Source organism: Ovis aries, chromosome 10 (genome assembly GCF_016772045.2).
Source record: "Ovis aries strain OAR_USU_Benz2616 breed Rambouillet chromosome 10, ARS-UI_Ramb_v3.0, whole genome shotgun sequence".
In the NCBI taxonomy this organism is placed as follows: Eukaryota; Metazoa; Chordata; class Mammalia; order Artiodactyla; family Bovidae; genus Ovis; species Ovis aries.
Window position 1 is genome coordinate 84,546,350 of NC_056063.1, and position 19,518 is coordinate 84,565,867.

Sequence of the window (19,518 nt, forward strand, 5' to 3'; positions counted from 1 at the left end):
AAGCGATGGATTTTCCAGTAGTCAGGTATGGATGTGAGAGTTGGACTATATAGAAAGCTGAGCACAAAAGAATTGATGCTTTTGAACTGTGGTGTTGGAGAAGACTCGAGAGTCCCTTGGACTGCAAGGAGATCCAGCCAGTCCATTCTGAAGGAGATCAGTCCTGAATATTCACTGGAAGGACTGATGCTGAAGCTGAAGCTCCAATACTTTGGCCACCTGATGTAAAGAACTGAGTCATTGGAAAAGACTCATGCTGGGAAAGATTGAAGGCGGGAGAAGGGGGAGACACAGGATGAGATGGTTGGATGGCATCGCTGACTCAATGGACTCGAGTGTGCAAACTCTGGGAGACAGTGGAGGATAGCGGAGCCTGGCGTGCTGCAGTCCATGGGATCACAGAGACTCGGACACGACTCAGTGACGGAAGAACAGCAATCTCGAAGTCTAGAAGAAGTAATGAAGGAAGAAGCAACCACTCTGTTATCAGAAGCTGAGCAAACCCTAAAGGCAAGAGAAGCACCCAGTGGAAACACGCAGTGGAAACAGCCCCCACAGGGTGTGGATGCCCTGAAGCGACTGTGCTCTAAAGGCAGAAACCCGCATTCTTCCGGCTCCACGGGATTTCAGCGTGGCCTCACCAACCCGGTGGGGTGGTCCAGGAACCAGACCATTCCCTGGCTGAGCCCCGACCCCACGGCCGTTCCACGTCACCACTGCAGAAACCTTGGGAAGATTCCGTGCAGGGAAAGATCCTCAGCCAACAGTCACCAGCTGGAGGTGAAAGCAGAGCCGTTGAAAAGGAAAAAAATAAAATCCTACCTCATGATATTGGTGAGGGTATCTCTTCTGCCAGAAGGAAGAGCTAAAACCTCAGCCCCGATTAATGAATGACCCCAGCCAAGGCAGTGCCTAGATAGCGTTTTAAAGATAAACTGCTTTAAATCCAATGATCCAACTCAGCTTGCTTGCATTTACACGTCCTTTGTTTTTAATCGTCTGTGACCATCAAAAGGCATCCTAAACGGAGCCCTGCTTCAGGACACAGAAGAGGTGAGCCTTCTAGGAGTCTGGGAGGCCCGCAGGCTAACACCAGTATCAGAATGAAAACCAGTTTTGTGGGACTTCACTCCCGGATCAGTTGGCAACTACTTAACCACAATCATCCTAACCCATGCCTGTAAGATGAGGGGTTTTTTTTTTTTTTTTCCTTCTATAAATAAAAGAACCCAAACCCCAAATGATTTCCAGCTCAAGAAATGCCAACACACGGGAGAGAGGAAAATGTATTTATTTCCACATTTCAATACATATACAATGACGTGTGCCCCAATCAGCATTTGTGCCATTTCTGTTGTTTCTGTTGGGCCATTTGAAGCCTGAACAAAGGGCAAGAATACATATGATGTACAAACCACCCAAAGAATTGCCTGCTCATAAGTTAATCCCTCATCTACAATTCACTGATTGGGCTTCATGAAATAATTCTCAAGGTCAGATAATTAAAACTGGAAGTGTCAAATTATTTCATTCTTTTCAGACATAGATTTACTAAAAATAATTCAATAATAAGACTAAACAATTTAAATAAAAGGACGTTGTTTAGCAGTCTAATATTAAGAAAAATGGCAAATCCGCAGAAAATACAGTTACGTAACAGATTTAACCTTAAGAAACAAAAACTCTCACAGATGAGGATATTAAATCCCAACCTCCTTTACCTTCAACAGATACTCTGTTGTCCTGGGAGAATTAACTTTTAAAATGAGATGATCAAAGAAAAAGTCAATTATTTGTGAAATCCTCTACTTATTAAAGCAGGAAACTAAAAGCATTTCAGATTTTTGAAGCAAGTTTTAACTTGCTTCAAAGACAAGATTGAACTGCAAATACCATGTTAAGAAAGCACTTTAACTCTATAAAGGGTTTTATCAAAATATTAAGTTATCTAAAATGGCTTCTGGTCTGGGGTAACCACCCAGTAGATATCCTAGGTATTTTTAAAAGAATCTGCTTTTTGTCTTCCTCTCCATAATATAAAGTCTCCTGAGAAATATATAGCATACAGCAAATGTTTTCCTGAAACAATCACCTCCCTCACCTGAGGTTTTACTTTCCGAGGTTTCAGATGACGCTCGGTCAACCACGGCCCAGAAATATTAGATAAAAAATTTCAGAAATAAACAATTTGCAACTTTTGAATTGTGTGCTGTTATTTATTACAGGGTATTGTTATAACTATGGTATTTTATTATTAGTTATTGTTGTTAATCTCTTACGGTTCCTAATTTATAAATTAAACTTCATCAAACGTATGGATGGTGTAGGAAAAACATCATATAGGGAGAGTTTGGTTCCACGAGCAGTTTCAGGCACCCACTGAGGGTCTTGGAACGCATCTCCCGAGGATAAAGGAGGAGCATGGTAATTCTAACCCTAGGGGAGGATATTAAGCATTTTCCGAACAATCGGAAGGAAACGAAGGATTTTACACATGTTTACCAAGTCTAGTTATCTCCTGCTCAACAGACTGGGTGTGCCCTACTACAATTCCCTAGACAGTACGATGTCCACAGACAGATTGTAAAATCAGAAATGCCTTCTGGGGGTGATCAGGTATCCGGATATAACTGCGTCCATTAACAGAACAAAAACTCTTTCCAATCAATGATATCAAAGTATTGTGTTTAAATTTTTTTTAATGTCATTGACCAAAAAGTATTTTGCTTGAATTTAGTTTGTCATATTTAAATATAACAAAATTATGCTATACATAAGAGTAAAAATTTTAAATAATTCCCTCCAAGAGTCAAATTCACAGAGATAAAAAGGCAAAAAGTAGTCACTAGGGGGTGGAGGGCAGGGGGTCAGCTTTGTGTTTAATGGGGACTGAGCTTCAGTTGGAAGATGAGAAAGTTCTGGAGATAGTAGTGGTGATTGTCACACTATAATGAAAATGAGCTTAATGCCACCAAGCTGTACACAAAAATGAGTGAACTGCTAAATTTTACGTGTATTTCATCACAAAAAATTCCACATGGTTAAAGACTGGCAGACAGATGACAGGTAAGATAGAAAGATGACGGATAGGTGATGCTCGGTGGAAAATGATGAACAGATGACTGTGTGCGCAAACCTCGCCAGAAGGCTCCCGTGGCCTGAGCCCGGCCCTGGACGCCACAGCTCACCTGCCCGGGGCCGAGCAAGCCCAGCTCCCGACCTGGGCCCTGACTCACAGGCGGCCTGCTGAGATGCAGCTTCCGGACAGGAAGGTCTGGGCAGCTGCACCCCCACCCCCGGCCTCCCTGGAGGAGCGGGGTGACTGTAAAGCCCGGAGCGTCTGCAGCTCACCCTCCCTGGTCTCAGGGAACAGCTGCAGGTCTCACTCAAGCGGCCAGGCTGTTCATCAGACTGGGAATTAGTGACGTTCCAAACGAGCTTTTATAACTGTTGCAGAAAAGGTGCCGACCAAGGGCTCTGAAAAGTGGGAGCGCAATGTCCTCACACAGCCCGGGCTGTGTGAAACGAGCCCAGAGGAGCCCAGAGGAGCCCAGAAGAGCGCCATGCCTCTCGAGGCTGCCCTGAAGCAGGAGCCCACCAAAGAGCTGCAGTCTCGGCAGGAATTCCAAGTGTTAGAAGCCACCTCCGTTCACACTGACTTGCCATTTCTCAGGACCAGCGGCCAGTTAGACAGGAAGAACCACCCCCCAGTCCCTGGTTCCTGGAGTCGGCAGAGTCGCGTTCCTCTAAGCCAGCCAGCTGGTGCCCCTCGGAAGGCTCAGAGCCAACCCTGGCTGAGGGGTCGCTGCGGGCGCCAGGCAGAGTGGCAAGCTAGATGTGGGCACACACTGCGTGTGCACACATATAACACACATGCATTGCATACCTGCCTGCACACACATGCACATGTACACGTTTACCTACCTGCACACTCGTGCATGTGTACAACACACAGGCACACATGTGTGTACACATGTATGCCTACCTGTGCACACATACACATGTACATGTTTACCTACCTGCACACTCGTGCATGTGTACAACACAAGGCACACGCATGTGTACACATGTATGCCTACCTGTGCACACATACACATGTACATGTTTACCTACCTGCACACTCGTGCATGTGTACAACACACAGGCACACGCGTGTGTACACATGTATGCCTACCTGTGCACACATACACATGTACACGTTTACCTACCTGCACACTCGTGCATGTGTACAACACACAGGCACACGCGTGTACACATGTATGCCTACCTGTGCACCCATACACATATATGCGCACATGCGTGTGTACATGTATGCACACGTGTACACGGCTACCTGTGTGCGTGCACATGCGTTTACCTACCTGCACACTCATACACACATGCAAGTGTACAACACGCATGCACATGTATCCCTGCATACACGTTTCTACCTGCACACTCATACACACATACGCTTGTACAACATACGTGCACACACAGACACACATGTACACATATACCCGCATGCACAGGCAGGCACCTCATCCCACCCCCACAATCAGTGGCACAGGTCTACAGATCTCAAAGCAGAGGCCAGAGCACACAGCTGCTCGAGAACACCCGGGAAGCAAGCAGCCAGGAACCCCAACAGCGGCATGAACACCTGCCCGGTAAGGAAATGCCCGGCGACAAACGTTCTACTGTGGAGGAGGGGACTGAATTCTGTTAGAACAGGAATGAGATTTGGTCAAGCATTTTGCAAACCATTCCACCCGACACATGTTAAAAGACAGTTTTCAAGAAAGGGCAAAATCATGACTTTCCCAACCGATACAACAAATAAAGACATGTTCAAGGCCTCGGTTATCTCACTTACTGAGGGAGCCAGACCGACAACCTAAGCAGCTCAAGGGTCAAGAGGGCGCAGGCGACTGGGGGCCCAGAGGCGGGGCCCTCGGGGGCGGGGGCGGAGAACAGGAACAGGCAGAACAGCACGGGGCCGGTCGAGTCTCTGCAGACACAGACAGACTGCTCCCCCAAGGGAAAGTGACTATGCATCCCCCAGGTCTGCCTCAAGCCCCAGTGGTCCCTAGTCACCCACAGCTTTCTTTAGAGCACCAGTCACACAGGCTGGGCGTATTGCCAGCAACTTGACCCAAGTTCACTCCAGGACGAGAGGCCAACTGCCTTCCTCACCGTGGTCCCCCGGGCTCAGCACAGTGTCCAGTTCACAGGAAATGCTCGAAAAGAGTGTGGATAGAACCGGTGAGAGGACGGGTCCAGACTGTGCTCACCCCATTGCCCATCAGACCTGAAGCCAGAAGGGACCAGGAGGGATAAGAAGGGGCCAGGAGGGACTGGGAGGGATCAGGATGGGCCAGGAGGAACCAGGAGGGATCAGGAGGGGCCAGGAGGGGTCAGGAGGGATCAGGAGAGGCCAGGAGGGGTCAGGAGGTGCCAGGAGGGACCAGGAGGGATCAGGAGGGGCCAGGAGGGGCCAGGAGGGATCAGGAGGGGCCAGGAGGGATCAGGAGGGGCCAGGAGGGATCAGGATGGGCCAGGAGGGATCAGGAGGGGCCAGGAGGGACCTGAGGCCACTCTGCTGAGACGGTGGCTGAAGTGCCTTCCCAGGGCTTCTTGGAGGTGGCCAAGCCCAGAAGCTGAGGGTCAGCCAAGGAGGATGATGAGACGTCCCCGGAGAGAAGGCAAAGGCAGGTGAGAAGGAGCACAGCAAGATTAGATAACACCGAGGACACAGCGACTCACAGCCACCGACGGGGCAGGACACTCCCTCGGAGCCTAAGGCCCAGGCTTCTGTAGGACTCGGGCTCCTCAGGAACCCACCCCACCACCAATGAGGCCACGAGGCCAGCCGGCCACAGAGTATCCCCAGCACCCCGCCCTCCGGGTCTTCAGGGACCGCATCTGAGCTCAGGGAAGGGCAGGCTCGGCCCCACCATCTCCAGGGCAGGTGGAGACAGCCGACGGCTGCTCCATCTGTGTGAGCGCATTTCAGACCACAGGGCTGGCTTGCTGACTGAGCGCATAAACGCTGATCACTTCTCCCGGCTCAGACCCCCACCAGCAAAGCCCACCTCACTGCCTCCCGGTCCTGGTGAGGGGCCCCAGAGCTGCAACTCACGCAGCACACACAGGGTCGAGGTCAGCCCTGGTGCTCAGTGCCTCCGAAGCAGCAGCTACCATCTGGCTGAAATCGGTGCTCGAGCGCGTCTCGGGGAAGCTGTAGAGACTGTGGCTCATTTCGTGCAAGATCCCTGAAAGGCCGTGTGTTACGCCCATCTCTGCCGACGGTGTTACCAACGCACCATGCAGCTTATTCTCCACACCTGAACATTCACTTTCAAATCCAGGTCAGCACTTCAGCTGTGACTCCGAACAAAAGAGCTTCTCGGCGAGATGCAAACGATCGCCCTCTCCCCACTGGCAACGCTAGTTTGTTCTCTGTGAGCCCGCTTCCTTTTCGTCAGCTTCACTGGCCTGTTATAGTTTTAGATTTGACATGTAAGTGATATCCTACAGTATGTCTTTGTTTGACATTTCACTTAGCATAATACCTTCCAAATCCACTGATGCTGCTGCTAACAGCATTACTTCCTTCTCTCTGGCTGAGCAGTACCCCATGGTGGGGTAGTACCACTGTCTTTATCCACTCGTCCGTCATCTGTTGATGGACATTTAGGCTGTTTCCGCGTCACGGCTGCGTGCTGTAAATAGTGCTGCTGTGAAGGTTGGGGTTCATGTATCTTTTCCAATGAGTGTTCTGCATTCTTTGAGCCAATAAATCCTGCTTTAAAAGTTTTCAGTTCAAGGCAGAACCATAATTCTAACCTGGAGTATCATTTGATACACTAGTTCAGCATCACACAAAACCACCTTCAAGAGCTAGATTTCATTACTAGCTAATCTTAGTCTTTCGAGAAAATGCCCTATCTGGAAATTCTCGTGGCTGAGGATTTTTGATAAGATTCTAGCAATTTAACATTCAGTCACTGTGCGTTTGGCCACAACGTGTAATAAGGGCGCCTCTGATTTCTAGAAATAGAGGAAAACACAAACTTACAGCACCTCCGCTGTGTTCTCACGTCCCAGGAACAAATCCACCTGTTTGAGTGAGAGCAAGGCCATAGGGAGACACAGAACCAAGTAGTCCTTGAAGACGTGCCCAGCCCAGCCACTCCTGGGGGCGTTCTGCAAAGCGGCCTGGACACAGGCCGGAGCTTCCAAGGCCTCTGGGGAAGTCTCATAACGTGGGTGACAAGCAGCAACTGCAGCTCTTTCCAGAGGACAAACACAGCTGCCTCCTCGGGGGACGGAGGCCGGGGCGGACCAGGGAGGCCTGGGCCCAGGAGGCCGCCCACCCTGCCCGCGGCCCTCACCCTCCCAAAGGCCACTCCCCGCGGAAACACTGCTTTTACACACGTGGGAGCATCTCAGAAAGAAAGGCTCTTTTGTTCCTCCAACCAGAAAAGGCCACAGAACATATTCTTCTCAAGCAACACCCTGGCAGACCGTGGGCTCTGGGTCCCCTCGCGTGGCCGGCACCTCCCCCAGACGCAGCGAGGACACCCTCATGCAGCAGGCCTGGCTCAGCCCACTCCTTCTCAGCCAGGCCTCTGCTCCAAGACCCGGGGCCTCGGACACCTGGGTGGGGGCATGCGTGCAAACACAAGTGGCTCTTCAACAACGGGAACTGAATGCGTGTCTGGAATCGAGGGGAAAAAAGTGAGGTCTCGGCCCCACACCCTCTTTCCAGAAACAGGTGAGAAATTATAAACTCTAAGTCGAAACTTCTAATGCAGGCCACAGCAATCGAAAGTCGTTAACAGAGGGCTTCCCCCGTGTTTCAGCGGTTAAGAATCTGCCTGCCGACGCAGGGAACACCAGTTCGATCCCTGGGTCAGGAGGACCCCACCCAGCTCGAGGCAACCAAGCCTGAGCACCAGAGCTACTGAGCCTGCGTGCTGCAAGTACCGCAGACTGACACCTCGGGCCCGGGCTCTGTAACAGGAGAAGCCCCCACAGTGCACAGCCCGAGTGCCGCACCTAGAGGGTGGCCCCCACGCACCTAGGGAAGAGCCCACACGGCAATGAAGGCCCAGCACAGCCACGGATAAAGCAATCACTGTCTTTTTAAAGTTGTAAAGGTAAACGCCAATCAGCGGTCAGTCAGGAACGGGCCCAGCCCACGTGCGGCAGGCCGTCAGGGCGAGGGGCGCAGGGCTGGGTCCCATCTGTCCTGCTCTGTCTGGGTGCTGCCCAGGCGTGCAGGAGCCAGGCTGCCCCTCACCCGCGTCTCCATGGGCAGCGTCCGCCAGCAGCAGGCAGGGGAAGCACTCTGCATGCGGAGGGCGCCCAGGTGGTGCCCGGACAGATGGGAAGGAGCCCACTACACGTGACGAGACGCCGACCTCAAATCAGGGCCCCCAGCACCCCGTGCCACCTGGCCCTGAGCCTCCTGGTCTGGAAGAGGTGGTGGTGAAAGTACCAACCGCACAACGCCGCTGTAGGAAATGAGAGACGAGGCCCCAGCAGCACTCCTCGTGGTGCTTGGCGCACGAGAAGCCAAGGGCACCCCTGCGACTCACGCTGGCGGGGTGCCCGGGAGGACAGGGCCGTGAGCCAGCAACCCGCACGCCCGGAGAAAACACTTCCCAAGGCAGCTCTCCTTGGGACACCACCCTGATTTCTGAGCGGACTGCAGCAGGGGAGGAGGTCAGAGCACAGACGCCCCTAAAGATGAAGGCAGCATTTATGATGGAGGGAACGGCAGCGTGAAACAAGGTGTTGACGGTGCAGAGACTTTGGTTACGGCGTCGCAAGACCCTGGCTCTGGCCCCTCTTCTGCTCCGCCGTTGGACAAATAACTTTCGGAGTCTTGTCTCTTCTTCTGAAAGAGGGAGAAGCTGAAAAGGCAAATCTTTAGCCCTGCTCTAGCTTGACAGGATCATAGCGGACTCCGTGCCCCCGGGAGGCGGCGCCCAGCATGCTGCGCGCACTGCCACCTGCTGCGCTCGGGCGTGAAGCCTTTCCGGAGCGGAGGATGCTCCGGCGACGCTCCCGCTGGCCTCATTTTTGCCATGAGCAAACACTGTCAGGTCAAAGCTAAGCTCCGAGGCCATGTGGGCCCAAAGCCTGGGATACGGAGCAGTGGGCGAGCTGAGCGATGTCAGAGGCCCAAGACCAGCCCACGGAGGCCAGGCCAGCGTTGAGAGAAGCACCAGTTCACACCCACTTCCTCTCAGTCCACCGAACAAGTCACCCAGTGTTTACGACACACTGCAGGAGATACACACTCAGCAGGCCTTCTCTGGGAATAGACACACTCGAGTGAGTGTGTGGGTTTGAGTTCGCTTGGGCTGAGCAGGAAGGCAGATCTCAGAGAAGAGCTGGTTTTGAAGGCTGGTTGGAAATGATCTGTCAGAGGAAACAAAGGGGTAAGCGGGCACGGCAGCTGGCACCAGGCTCCACGAGTGGGCTTCCTTCTAAAGGGCTCTGTGCCCGAGACAAAGAGGGCCGCTAAATGTGTCCGTTTTATGGCCTAGCGACAACCAAGATTAAAGCCTTACAATGTGGGTCTTATTCCAGGTGCCTCTCTCTAAGCACCCTGCCGTTCCAGCAACACTTCTGTGACCATGGCAGGGAAAGCAACGAAATTTCCATTGCAGAACTAACCACATGTGCCTGCATAAAGTCAGCTAAGGAAAACAAGAAGCAGACCATTTTCTTCAGAAAACTGTCCAGGAGCTAAACTACAGAGTTCTCTCCCCAGAATATTCCCCAAGTCTGTGCATGGAAACGTGAGTCTCTCAACACATGGAAATAAAAAAACTGATTCTTTAACTAACAGGGCTGTGTCAGGCTGGTGAGCAACATACACGGATGGAAAGCCCAGGAGCCCTTCTAGCTGGCCGACCCAAGACGTGAAGATTCACTTTCCCACAAAAACCTCCTCTCAGTGTTTATAGCGGCTTTATTCATAATCACGAAAAACTAAGCACAACCCAAATACCCTTCAGCTGGTGGACAGCACGTCCACCCGATGGAGCTTTGGCGGTGGCGGTTCAATCGCTCAGTTGTGGACAGCACGTCCACATGGCAGTGGCAGTTTAATCGCTCAGCTGGTGGACAGCACGTCCACCCGATGGAGCTTTGGTGGTGGCGGTTTAATTACTCAGTCGTGTCTCTTTGTGAACCCATGGACTGTAGCCCACCAGGCTCCTCTGGTCCTCTGTCCATGAGATTTTCCAGGCAGGAATACTGGAGCAGGGTTGCCATTTCCTTCTCCAGGGGCTCTTCCTGATCCAGGGATCGAGCCCCCGTCTCCTGAGTCTCCTGCATTGCAGGCACCAGAGCCTCCAGGGAAGCCCCCAGTGGAACTTTACTCAGCAATTAACAGGATTGAACACAGACCACAACACAGGTGAGCCTTAAACGCACTAAGCAGGAGGAACCAGGCTCAAAACTCTCCATCCCATACGAGCCCAGGAGAGACCGCGCTAAGGGCAGAAAACAGACAGCGGCCGGGGGCGGTGCTGAGAAGAGGGCTGACTCCGAAGGAACAGGGACCTTTTTTAAAAAGACGCAAACGGTTCGTATCTTGGTTGTGCTTGTTGTTACACAGCTGTGTCTGTCAAAACTCCTAACCAGGCACGAAAAGACCAGTGTGAATTTTACTGCCTATGTGCAAACCTTCAATAAACCTTATAAGATAATCTACCAAAAAGCAAAAACTACTACACAGGCAAAAATTGTTCCCAATTTTTAAGCTACAAAGCCAAAAGCTTTTACATTTCATGTGGAGAAAAAAAAACAACCTCCCAGGTTTACCTAGATAGCTTATTAAATATGCAATTGCATACTAAATAGCATCATACTGTCATTAACAGAATAGGTGAAAAAGTCTGAGTCAAGATATGGCACTTGTTTCCAGAGTCACTTTTTGTGAAGATGAACAAATATCGTAGATCCAGTCTTCATCAGAGGTCCCTGGTGGTGTGGAGGATTAAGACTCTGCCTGCCAGCGCAGGGGCACAGGTTTGATCCCTGGTCCAGGGAGATTCCACACGCCAAGGAGCAACCAAGCCCGTGCGTCACCGCTCTGGACCCATACTCCACAACTGCAGCCGCACACCACCCCACACGCCCTGGAGCCCGTGCTCCGCCGCAAAAGCCACCACAGTGAGAAGCCCGCGAACCACAGCGAGAGGGTAGCCCTCACTCACCCCAACTAGAGGAAGCCCGCACACCGCAACGGAGAGCCAAGCACAGCCAAGAGTAAATAGATAAATAAAAACTAAAATTAAAAAAAAAAAAGGCTTCATCCTTGTTTTCAGCACTTGGAAAGTACCACGCCACTTCCTTCTGGCCGCCCTGGTGTCTGATGAGTCAGTTATCTGCTGTCATTATAACCTTTTCTTTCCCCCACTTGCTGCTTTCAGGATATTTTCCTTGGGTCTTCCCTGGTTGCCCAGTGGTAAGACTCCACACCCCCACTGCAGGGCGCGTGGATCTGATCAGATCCCACACGCCACACAGAGCAGCTGGAAAAAAACAAAAGATGTTTTCCTTGCCTTTTGGTTTTCGGAGTTTGATTATAGTGAGCCTTGCCCGGGGCCTCTTTGGGTTTTCCCTGTTTGTGATCCTCTCAGCTTCTGGAATCTGCAGGTTTACGTGTGCTACCGGGTTTGGAAAGCTTTCGGGCATTATTCCTGCTGGTCCTTTGTCAGCCCCACCCCAGCTTCTCCTCTCCTTCCCCGCCCCCAGCGAGGCAATGTCGGGCCAGGAGCCCACAGGTCCCGGCGGCTCCATGCACGTCCATTCTGCCTTCTCTCCGCATTTCAGAACAGGCGACACTGACCGCTCTGCCATCAGACAGAAGGCGAAACACAGGGAGACGAGGTCACGTGGCGGCACGGTCTGGACGAAAAAGTCCGCTCCACCATCCACGACGGCTGCACGGGGCAGGTGACACTCAAAGACGGGGCACAATGCAAGCTGGGCGTCGTCAGGCGCGGGGACGGTCCCAGAGAAGGAGGCGCCGCGGCAGAGGAGAGCGGAGCAAAGACGGGCATCCGCGACGAGTTCCAGATAGGGCACCCGGGCCGGCTCTGAGGACCCGTCTCAGAGGAGGGTCTGTCGTCAAATCACACGCGTGACAAAGCCTCGCTCCAAGAATAAACACATGTGTGTACGTGTGTGAAATTTCCTTTTCGCAGAGAGGGAAGGTCTGCGAAGTCTCAATGAAATGCGAAGGGCAAGTTCCATTGGGGATCATAGTTTCTATTTTTCCCACAAACTTACAGATAACGAAGCACAGCGTTATTGTCCAGAGACGTTAAATGCGATCCAGGTGTTAGCTCACGAATGCGGTGGGCCTCAGTTAGTTAAAGTTTCCAGAATCCAAGCGTACCCGCAAGCCTTAAACACCTCTCCCCACCCACCCCCAGAGTTCCTGGCGCCTCCTCCAGGGGGCCTCCGGGCTGACCTGCCAGCACGTGCTGCTGCACACAGGCAGCCTTTGTCCTCTGAGATCTCTTAGTACAATGGCGCTTTGTCCACCCGCTGAGCCCAGGCTGCCGATTTTCCTCCACCTATCTTAATACCCACATTCATATTCAGGCCACTGACTTTCTCAAGACTGCAGAGGAATTCTGGAAATGATACCTTAACCCCAGATGGTGCCCATTCAGTCTCCAGTGGTACTAAAGATGTGACCAACCTACAAAGACGTGGGCCACCCACAAACTGTGGACCGCCCACAAGGATGCTGACCCACTCACAAAGACATGGACCACCCACACAGACGTGGACCACCCACAAAGTGTGGACCACCCACAAGGATGCTGACCCACTCACAAAGACATGGACCACCCACACAGACATGGACCACCCACAAAGTGTGGACCACCCACAAGGATGCTGACCCACTCACAAAGACATGGACCACCCACACAGACGTGGACCACCCACAAAGATGTGGACCACCCACAAACTGTGGACCGCCCACAAGGATGCTGACCCACTCACAAAGACATGGACCACCCACACAGACATGGACCACCCACAAAGTGTGGACCGCCCACAAGGATGCTGACCCACTCACACAGACATGGACCACCCACAAAGACGTGGACCACCCACAAAGTGTGGACCACCCACAAGGATGCTGACCTACTCACAAAGACGTGGGCCACCCACATAGACATGGACCACCCACAAAGGTGTGGACATCTATAAAGATGTGGGCCACCCACAAAGGTGTGGGCCACCCACAAAGTGTGGACCACCCACAAGGATGCTGACCTACTCACAAAGACGTGAGCCACCCACAAAGTGTGGGCCACCCACAAAGTGTGGACCACCCACAAGGAAGCTGACCTACTCACAAAGACGTGGGCCACCCACAAAGTGTGGACAACCCACAAGGATGCTCACCTACTCACAAAATCATGGGCCACCCACACCGACATGGACCACCCACAAAGATGTGGACCACCTACAACACTGGCTTTACAGGCTTAATTTCCAGATTCCAAATCTAAACTAAGATTTATTTCCAAGAACTTTTTCCCAGTAGGAGCCCATGCTGATCTTAAACCCAGGCCCCACCCTCACCCAGTATAGCTCCAGGTGGACCCCCAAGGGAAATCTGAGAGCTGCTTGTCCAGTTTAACTGAATCAGGGGTCTCCTCAGTTCCTGAACTCTTTCCTAAATGCTAAACTCTTTGGGGAGTTTCTATAACTATAGAAAGTTTACTTCGGTCACTCAGCCATGTCTGACTCTTTGTGACCCCATGGACTGCAGCAACACCAGGCTTCTCTGTCCTTCACCATCTTCCAGAGATTGCTCAAACTCATGTCCATCGAGTCGGTGATGCCATCCAACCATCTCATCCTCTGTTGTCCCCTTCTTCTCCTGCCCTCAATCTTTCCCAGCATCAGGGTCTTTTCAAATGAGTCAGCTCTTCGAATCAGGTGGCCAAAGTATAGGAGTTTCAGCTTCAGCATCTGTCCTTTCAATGGACACCCAGGACTGATCTCCTTTAGGATGGACTGGTTGGATCTCTTTGCAGTCCAAGAGACTCTCAAGAGTGTTCTCCAACACCACAGTTCAAAAGCATCAATTCTTCAGCGCTCAGCTTTCTGTATAGTCCAACTCTCACATCCATACATGACCACTGGAAAAACCACAGCCTTGACTAGACGGACCTTAGAGAACGAAATGAAGCAGGGCAAAGGCTAACAGAGTTTTGCCAAGAGAACAGCTACAGAAAAGACTTTTTAAAAAGTATTCTCCTTTTTATGGGACCTAAACCGGGAGTCAGCAAACTAAAGGCCCAGACTGAACACTTGAGCTTTCCGGGGCTGTACAGTCTCTGCCGCAGCCAGTCAGCTCTACTGCTGTAAAATGCTGGGGCAGGGTGGGGGGGGGGGGGGTGCCCATAACACAAAGTAGGATGACAGCGAGGGCCAGGTGAGCACCCCCCAATCGGCAGAAAGGAGGGGTCATCCATCCCTGTCACACCCATCCTGCTGGTCAGGATCAGGACCTCAAAACCACTCAGCAGCCGCACTCATAAACCAAGAGAGGCAGCCAAAATCGGAGCCCTCCGCCCACTGGCTGCAAATACAGTTCGCACAGGCTGTCTACCCACTTCTGCACCAGCCTCTTGGGGTTAAACACGCAGTCCTCGCAGGCTGGGCCAAGGCACCAGGGATCTGCAGCTCCACCCCCCACCCCACCAAAAACAGCGCATCTCCAGGGTCCACAGCCCAAACGACACCCTCTTCCCACAAGGCGTCCCCCCACTCCCCGATCCAGGAGCAGCTGCCTAGAGAGGGGCTCGTAGTCCTCGGATGGACCGTCCACCTCACCTGGCATCTGCACTCGTGTGCCTCCCAGGGCCGCCCACACAGGCCCCCCGGGACAGCACGGCCGTTCACGGGACTAAGGCCCTGGTTCTGCACAGGAGCCCAGACCTCCTCTCTAAGTTCACGGTGCGAGCAAGGACATCCTCTCCTCCAGGCACCACGACTTTACACGCCAGAACTCCAGCATCCTTTCCCGGGGTTCCCTTAAGCTCCTCAAGAGAAAGACCTTAACCCAACTGCTCCAGAGCCCCGCTTCCTGGAGCTTTCCACTTCCTGCAGAACCATTTATTGGTGACCCACCCAAGCCTCTCGTGCCCCACTGCGACGGGCTTGCTGGTGGCCATCGTGGTCGTGAGCACCCAGGGCTTGAAGAAGCTTGTTTAGCAAAACACAAAGCTTCCTCCTTCCCAGTACTGCTCAGAGCACACGACCCATATTAGCGGGTGGATTCCCAGCAACAACTACAGCTGTCCCCCTTAGAGGACGCAAAACGCAGGGAGAGGTGACACAGCCCTGCAGTCACAAGCGTGGTCAGCAGCTGTCGTGGGCAGAACGCCCGCCCTGCGCCCACCAAGACGTCTTCGGGCCCGGAGGCTGAGAACTCGCCGTATTAAACGTACAAATCCAAATGGCCAATCGGCTGACCCTAAATGAGGAGACGCCCCTGGAGGACCAGGACATGCCCAGGGTAATCACAGGGTCCTTCAGATACGGGAAGGGGCGTGACAGACAGGGTTCAAGGGCCGTGAGGAGAGAAGGGGCCCGCCAGACGTGCCGGCTAGAAGACGGAGGAGGAGGAAGTCGTGGGTGCAGGCGGGCTCCAGGGGCAGGCAGTCAGGGAAGACAGTCCTTCCTGGAGCCTCAGAGAGGAACACCCCTCCTGACACCTGGATTCTAAGCAGTGAGAGCCATCGGGGACGCACCTGCTCTTCTAAGCCACTGAGTCTGTGGTCATTCACTACAACAGCCGCAGGAAACCAAAAGTGATCCTGGGAGTCAGACGCCTCTGTAATGAACGTGGACGTGGCTTTGGAACTGGGCAATCACGGAGCCTGGGCGAACTCGGGAACGCGGCGGGAAGGGCCTAGGTCGCCTTGAACGCGTGCGCTCAGTCACCTCAGTCGTGTCCGACTCTGAGACCCCATGGACTGTAGCCCGCCTGGCTCCCCTGTCGTGAGATTCTCCAGGCAACAACACTGGAGTGGGTTGCGCTCTCCTGCTCCCCAGGAGATCTTCCCGACCCAGGGATCGAACCAAGTCTCCTACATCTCCTGCACTGGCAGACGGGTTCTTTACCACTAGAGCGGCCTGGGAAGCCTGCCTTTGAACAGACTGTTAGAAATACAGATGTTAACAATTTGGCCAGGGCGCAGAAGGAAGTTGGGAACACGGAAGAGAAAAGCCGGTCGTCTTGGAGAAGCCCGGTCTGCACGAACAGACGACAGGCAGGCCCTGGATGTCCAGGGCACTGCAGGGACTCCCAGGTGGAAACCGGGGTGTGTCGCTAGAAGCTGGAGAAAAGCGGATTTGCATCAGAAAAGCTCCTCAGATGCATTCAAACAGGAGTCAGCTATCACCCGCCCCAAGGCCTGGGGAAGGAGGAAAGAGAGCTAAACGAGGGGGCACAGTCCCAGGCTCTGGCGGGGGTGAGCCCCGGGCTCTGGTGGGGTCTGCCCTGGCGTCTGCCCCGGCGTCTGCTGGGCTCACTGCTCACTGTCCCATCGTCCTGCTGCATTTTCTCCGGAACAGTGCTGCGATGCGACACGGTATCATGCGTCTCCTTGTCTGCCTCTCCCCTCTGCTGGAGCTGGAGCCCACCGAGTGCCGACCCTGGACAAAGCCTGGTCCTGCGGGACCTCCACCAGCTCCAGCCCCGTCTCGACGGTGCCACTCCCTCCAGAGGAGCCCCGTGCCAACTGATAAGCCGCCAGCAAACCTCCTCTCCCCGCTCTGCCCCACCCACCCCTCCGCTGGCAGCCTCGGGATGCCAGCAGGCACTGCTGTCAGAAGGACGTGCCAGGGTGGAATGGGAACTCTGACGCCTCCCTATCAGCTTCATTATTCAGCACCCGCCCACCCCGTGTGACCGGGTGTCCTCTAGCTGGTCCTCACCCTTCTGCCTCAGTTACACAAATTAAAATGAAAGCAACTTAGAAGACAGGGTGGGGTCGAAAGAAACTTTAAGAGCAAGGCAAAAGGAGGAAAAAAGAGGGGGTTCCCTAAAAGTTCAACTTCTGCATTTTCCAACAAGGATTACCTAAAAGGCAAAAGGTCATATGTGCCTTCTCCCTCCAAGTCTCCCTAACCCCACAGGCACAGAGGTGGCCTGTGTGACCGCTGACTCCCAGCCCCGGGCGCCCTGAATGTACACAGGAGGTCAGAGATGTGCCCACAGATCCCAGCATTCCACTGCCCCAGGGGCCCGGCTGAGGTCACACTTGGGGTTCTGGGAAGAAGGCGGGTTTCCCAGGCAGCCAGGAAATGAGTCGCTGCCCCCGGGAGCCCAACCAGACACCGAGGACATCTCATCAGCCTTATTTCAAAATCCTCGGACAGAAAAGATTCTGGCTGCAACACGTTCTCAGCACCAAAGAAGAAAGTGGCTGATCAGCATTACTTCTTCAAAACTTGAATGCCAAGATGCCTGTCCTGACACCCAATGGTCAGCTCCTGTTCCAGAAACACCACACATGTGGCAAAAGCTTCTAATGGCAACCAGAGCAGGGGTCTAGGTTTGGGTCCCTCAGCACCGATCCTGAACTAGCCCTGTGTAAACCAAGGCAGCAGTGAGGTCCAGTCAACCAACCAAAGGGCCCTCGGGACCAGCCTGTGCAGAACACACAGACGAGTTATGTTAACTTGGTCTGATTTCTAGAGCTCTGGTTCCATCGCTACCAAATGCTTAATGCTGGAGAGTCATCTAAGGAAAGGATCTCAGAGGAACTTCACTCTGCAGCCTGGAGGCAGAGAGCAAAGCAAGGGAGGTGCACTTGTACCCGGGAGACACTGCGTTTCACAGCACGTTTGCAAATAAATTAGTCAAGATGTTAACAACCCTAACAACAAAAAAGACAGCCAAGAGAAAGCAAGAGGGAGGGAGGAGGGGCAGACGTTGGAAAGCAGCCATCATTAATTCAGTTTTAAATAGAAGATGAGTTATATTCTTGCTTATTCAGCAGACTGGTGCACCCAAGTTGGCAACTTTTAAATTCTGCACAGGAACTTCCAGTATAAATGTCACTTTTTAAAGTGCAGATATTTAAAAAGTCAGACCTTGAAGTTTCAGGCTTTAAAAAGTCAAGCCCGTTGAAAACGCACCATACTAATTTACAGCTTACTTACTTGTGGGATCTTATTCTTTTTCATGGGGAAGAAAACATTCTATTGTAACACTCTCATGTCAGTGTGATTACACAGAGTTAACAAACTGAAAGGTTGAGTCAAGATCCTCTGATGTATTCTACTTTCTAAAAAACACAAATATACTACACATACTTAAAATAATTATTGTTGTTCAGTCGCTAAGTCATCTCCAACTCCTTGTGACCCAGTAGATTGCAGCACACCAGGCTCCTCTGTCCTCCACTATCTCCTGGAATTTACTCAAACAAATGGCTATCTTCAAAATGCTTCTGCAGAAAATCACTTCAAAGCCCCATAACACGCATGAGCCCTGCCGATGGCGACGATAAGTGGAAAATACAGACACGTCTGGCACTGAGGGAGGGGACCTGAGCTCTGCTTCCCACCTAAGCCCTCAGGGAAGGTTCAGGGCCTCGGTTTTCTCTTTTGTCGGGAGAGGCAGTTTATATTAGCTCTGCTCACCCCTTAAGGTGGCTGTGGACAGCGACTGAGACCCTGTTGGTGGGAGGGCTTCAGTGCCTCCAGTTACCAGCAGCTGGCTGGGCTGGGTGCTCCATAAGCAGGGATCAGCAGGTTCTCTCTTTGGGGCCCAGGGTGCTTTCCTGGAATGTTGTTAAGATGTACCCAGTGGCTGAATCCTCAGGTTTCCAACCAGCAGAGGGGTCAAGTAGGAACAAAAAGGGGCCAAGGGTGGCCGTACACCGTGAGGAGGGGCCTGATACAGAAGGGGTCACCTGCAGAGCAAGGGAGGGACCCAGTGTGGGGCAGCAGACGCCCGGCCTGGCGGCCCCTGCTCCAGGAGACCCTGCCCTGGGGGACGCTTCTCTCCCTCGAGAAGCCCCGCCCTCACCTGCAGTGTCCCAGATGGAGATGTTGAAGGAGCGCCACTGCTTCAGGTAGAAGGCGCCGCCCACCGTGCTGACCGTGTCCGGGAAGCGCCGCTCCATGTACCTCTGGAGCAGCGACGTCTTGCCCACGTTCATGTCCCCCAAAAGCACGATCTTCCCGTCGGGCTTCCTCATCTTCCCGCAGGGGGCACCCCTCCGCTCCCCCACGCCCTCCTGGCCGGTGCGCCCGGTGCGCGGCTGCAGCCGCCGGACGCCCCGAGGCTGCTCCGACCAGGGACTGGCGGAGAGGCGGACTCGCGGGGACCTTCCCTTCCGGACGCCTGGGAACGCGGAAGAGAAAGCGCGACTCGGCGCTGGGCCGGAGCTGGGACCCAGCCCGACGCCCACCTAGGTGTCCCGCCTGCGGCGGCCTGTCCCTGGTCCTGGGCGGTCGGCC

The 19,518-nt window shown here is 53.2% G+C and overlaps 1 protein-coding gene across 1 annotated transcript in view; it reads right to left on the reverse strand.

The window, feature by feature from the left end:
* The window catches only part of RAB20 (RAB20, member RAS oncogene family), a 30,006-nt gene extending 10,500 nt beyond the window's left edge, over positions 1 to 19,506 (reverse strand). The window contains exon 1 of the mRNA XM_004012238.5: positions 19,085 to 19,506. Coding sequence (XP_004012287.1) covers positions 19,085 to 19,256 — 172 coding nt within the window. The 5' untranslated portion in view covers positions 19,257 to 19,506. The remainder of the gene's footprint in view (positions 1 to 19,084) is intronic.
* Positions 19,507 to 19,518: the final 12 nt, after the last annotated feature.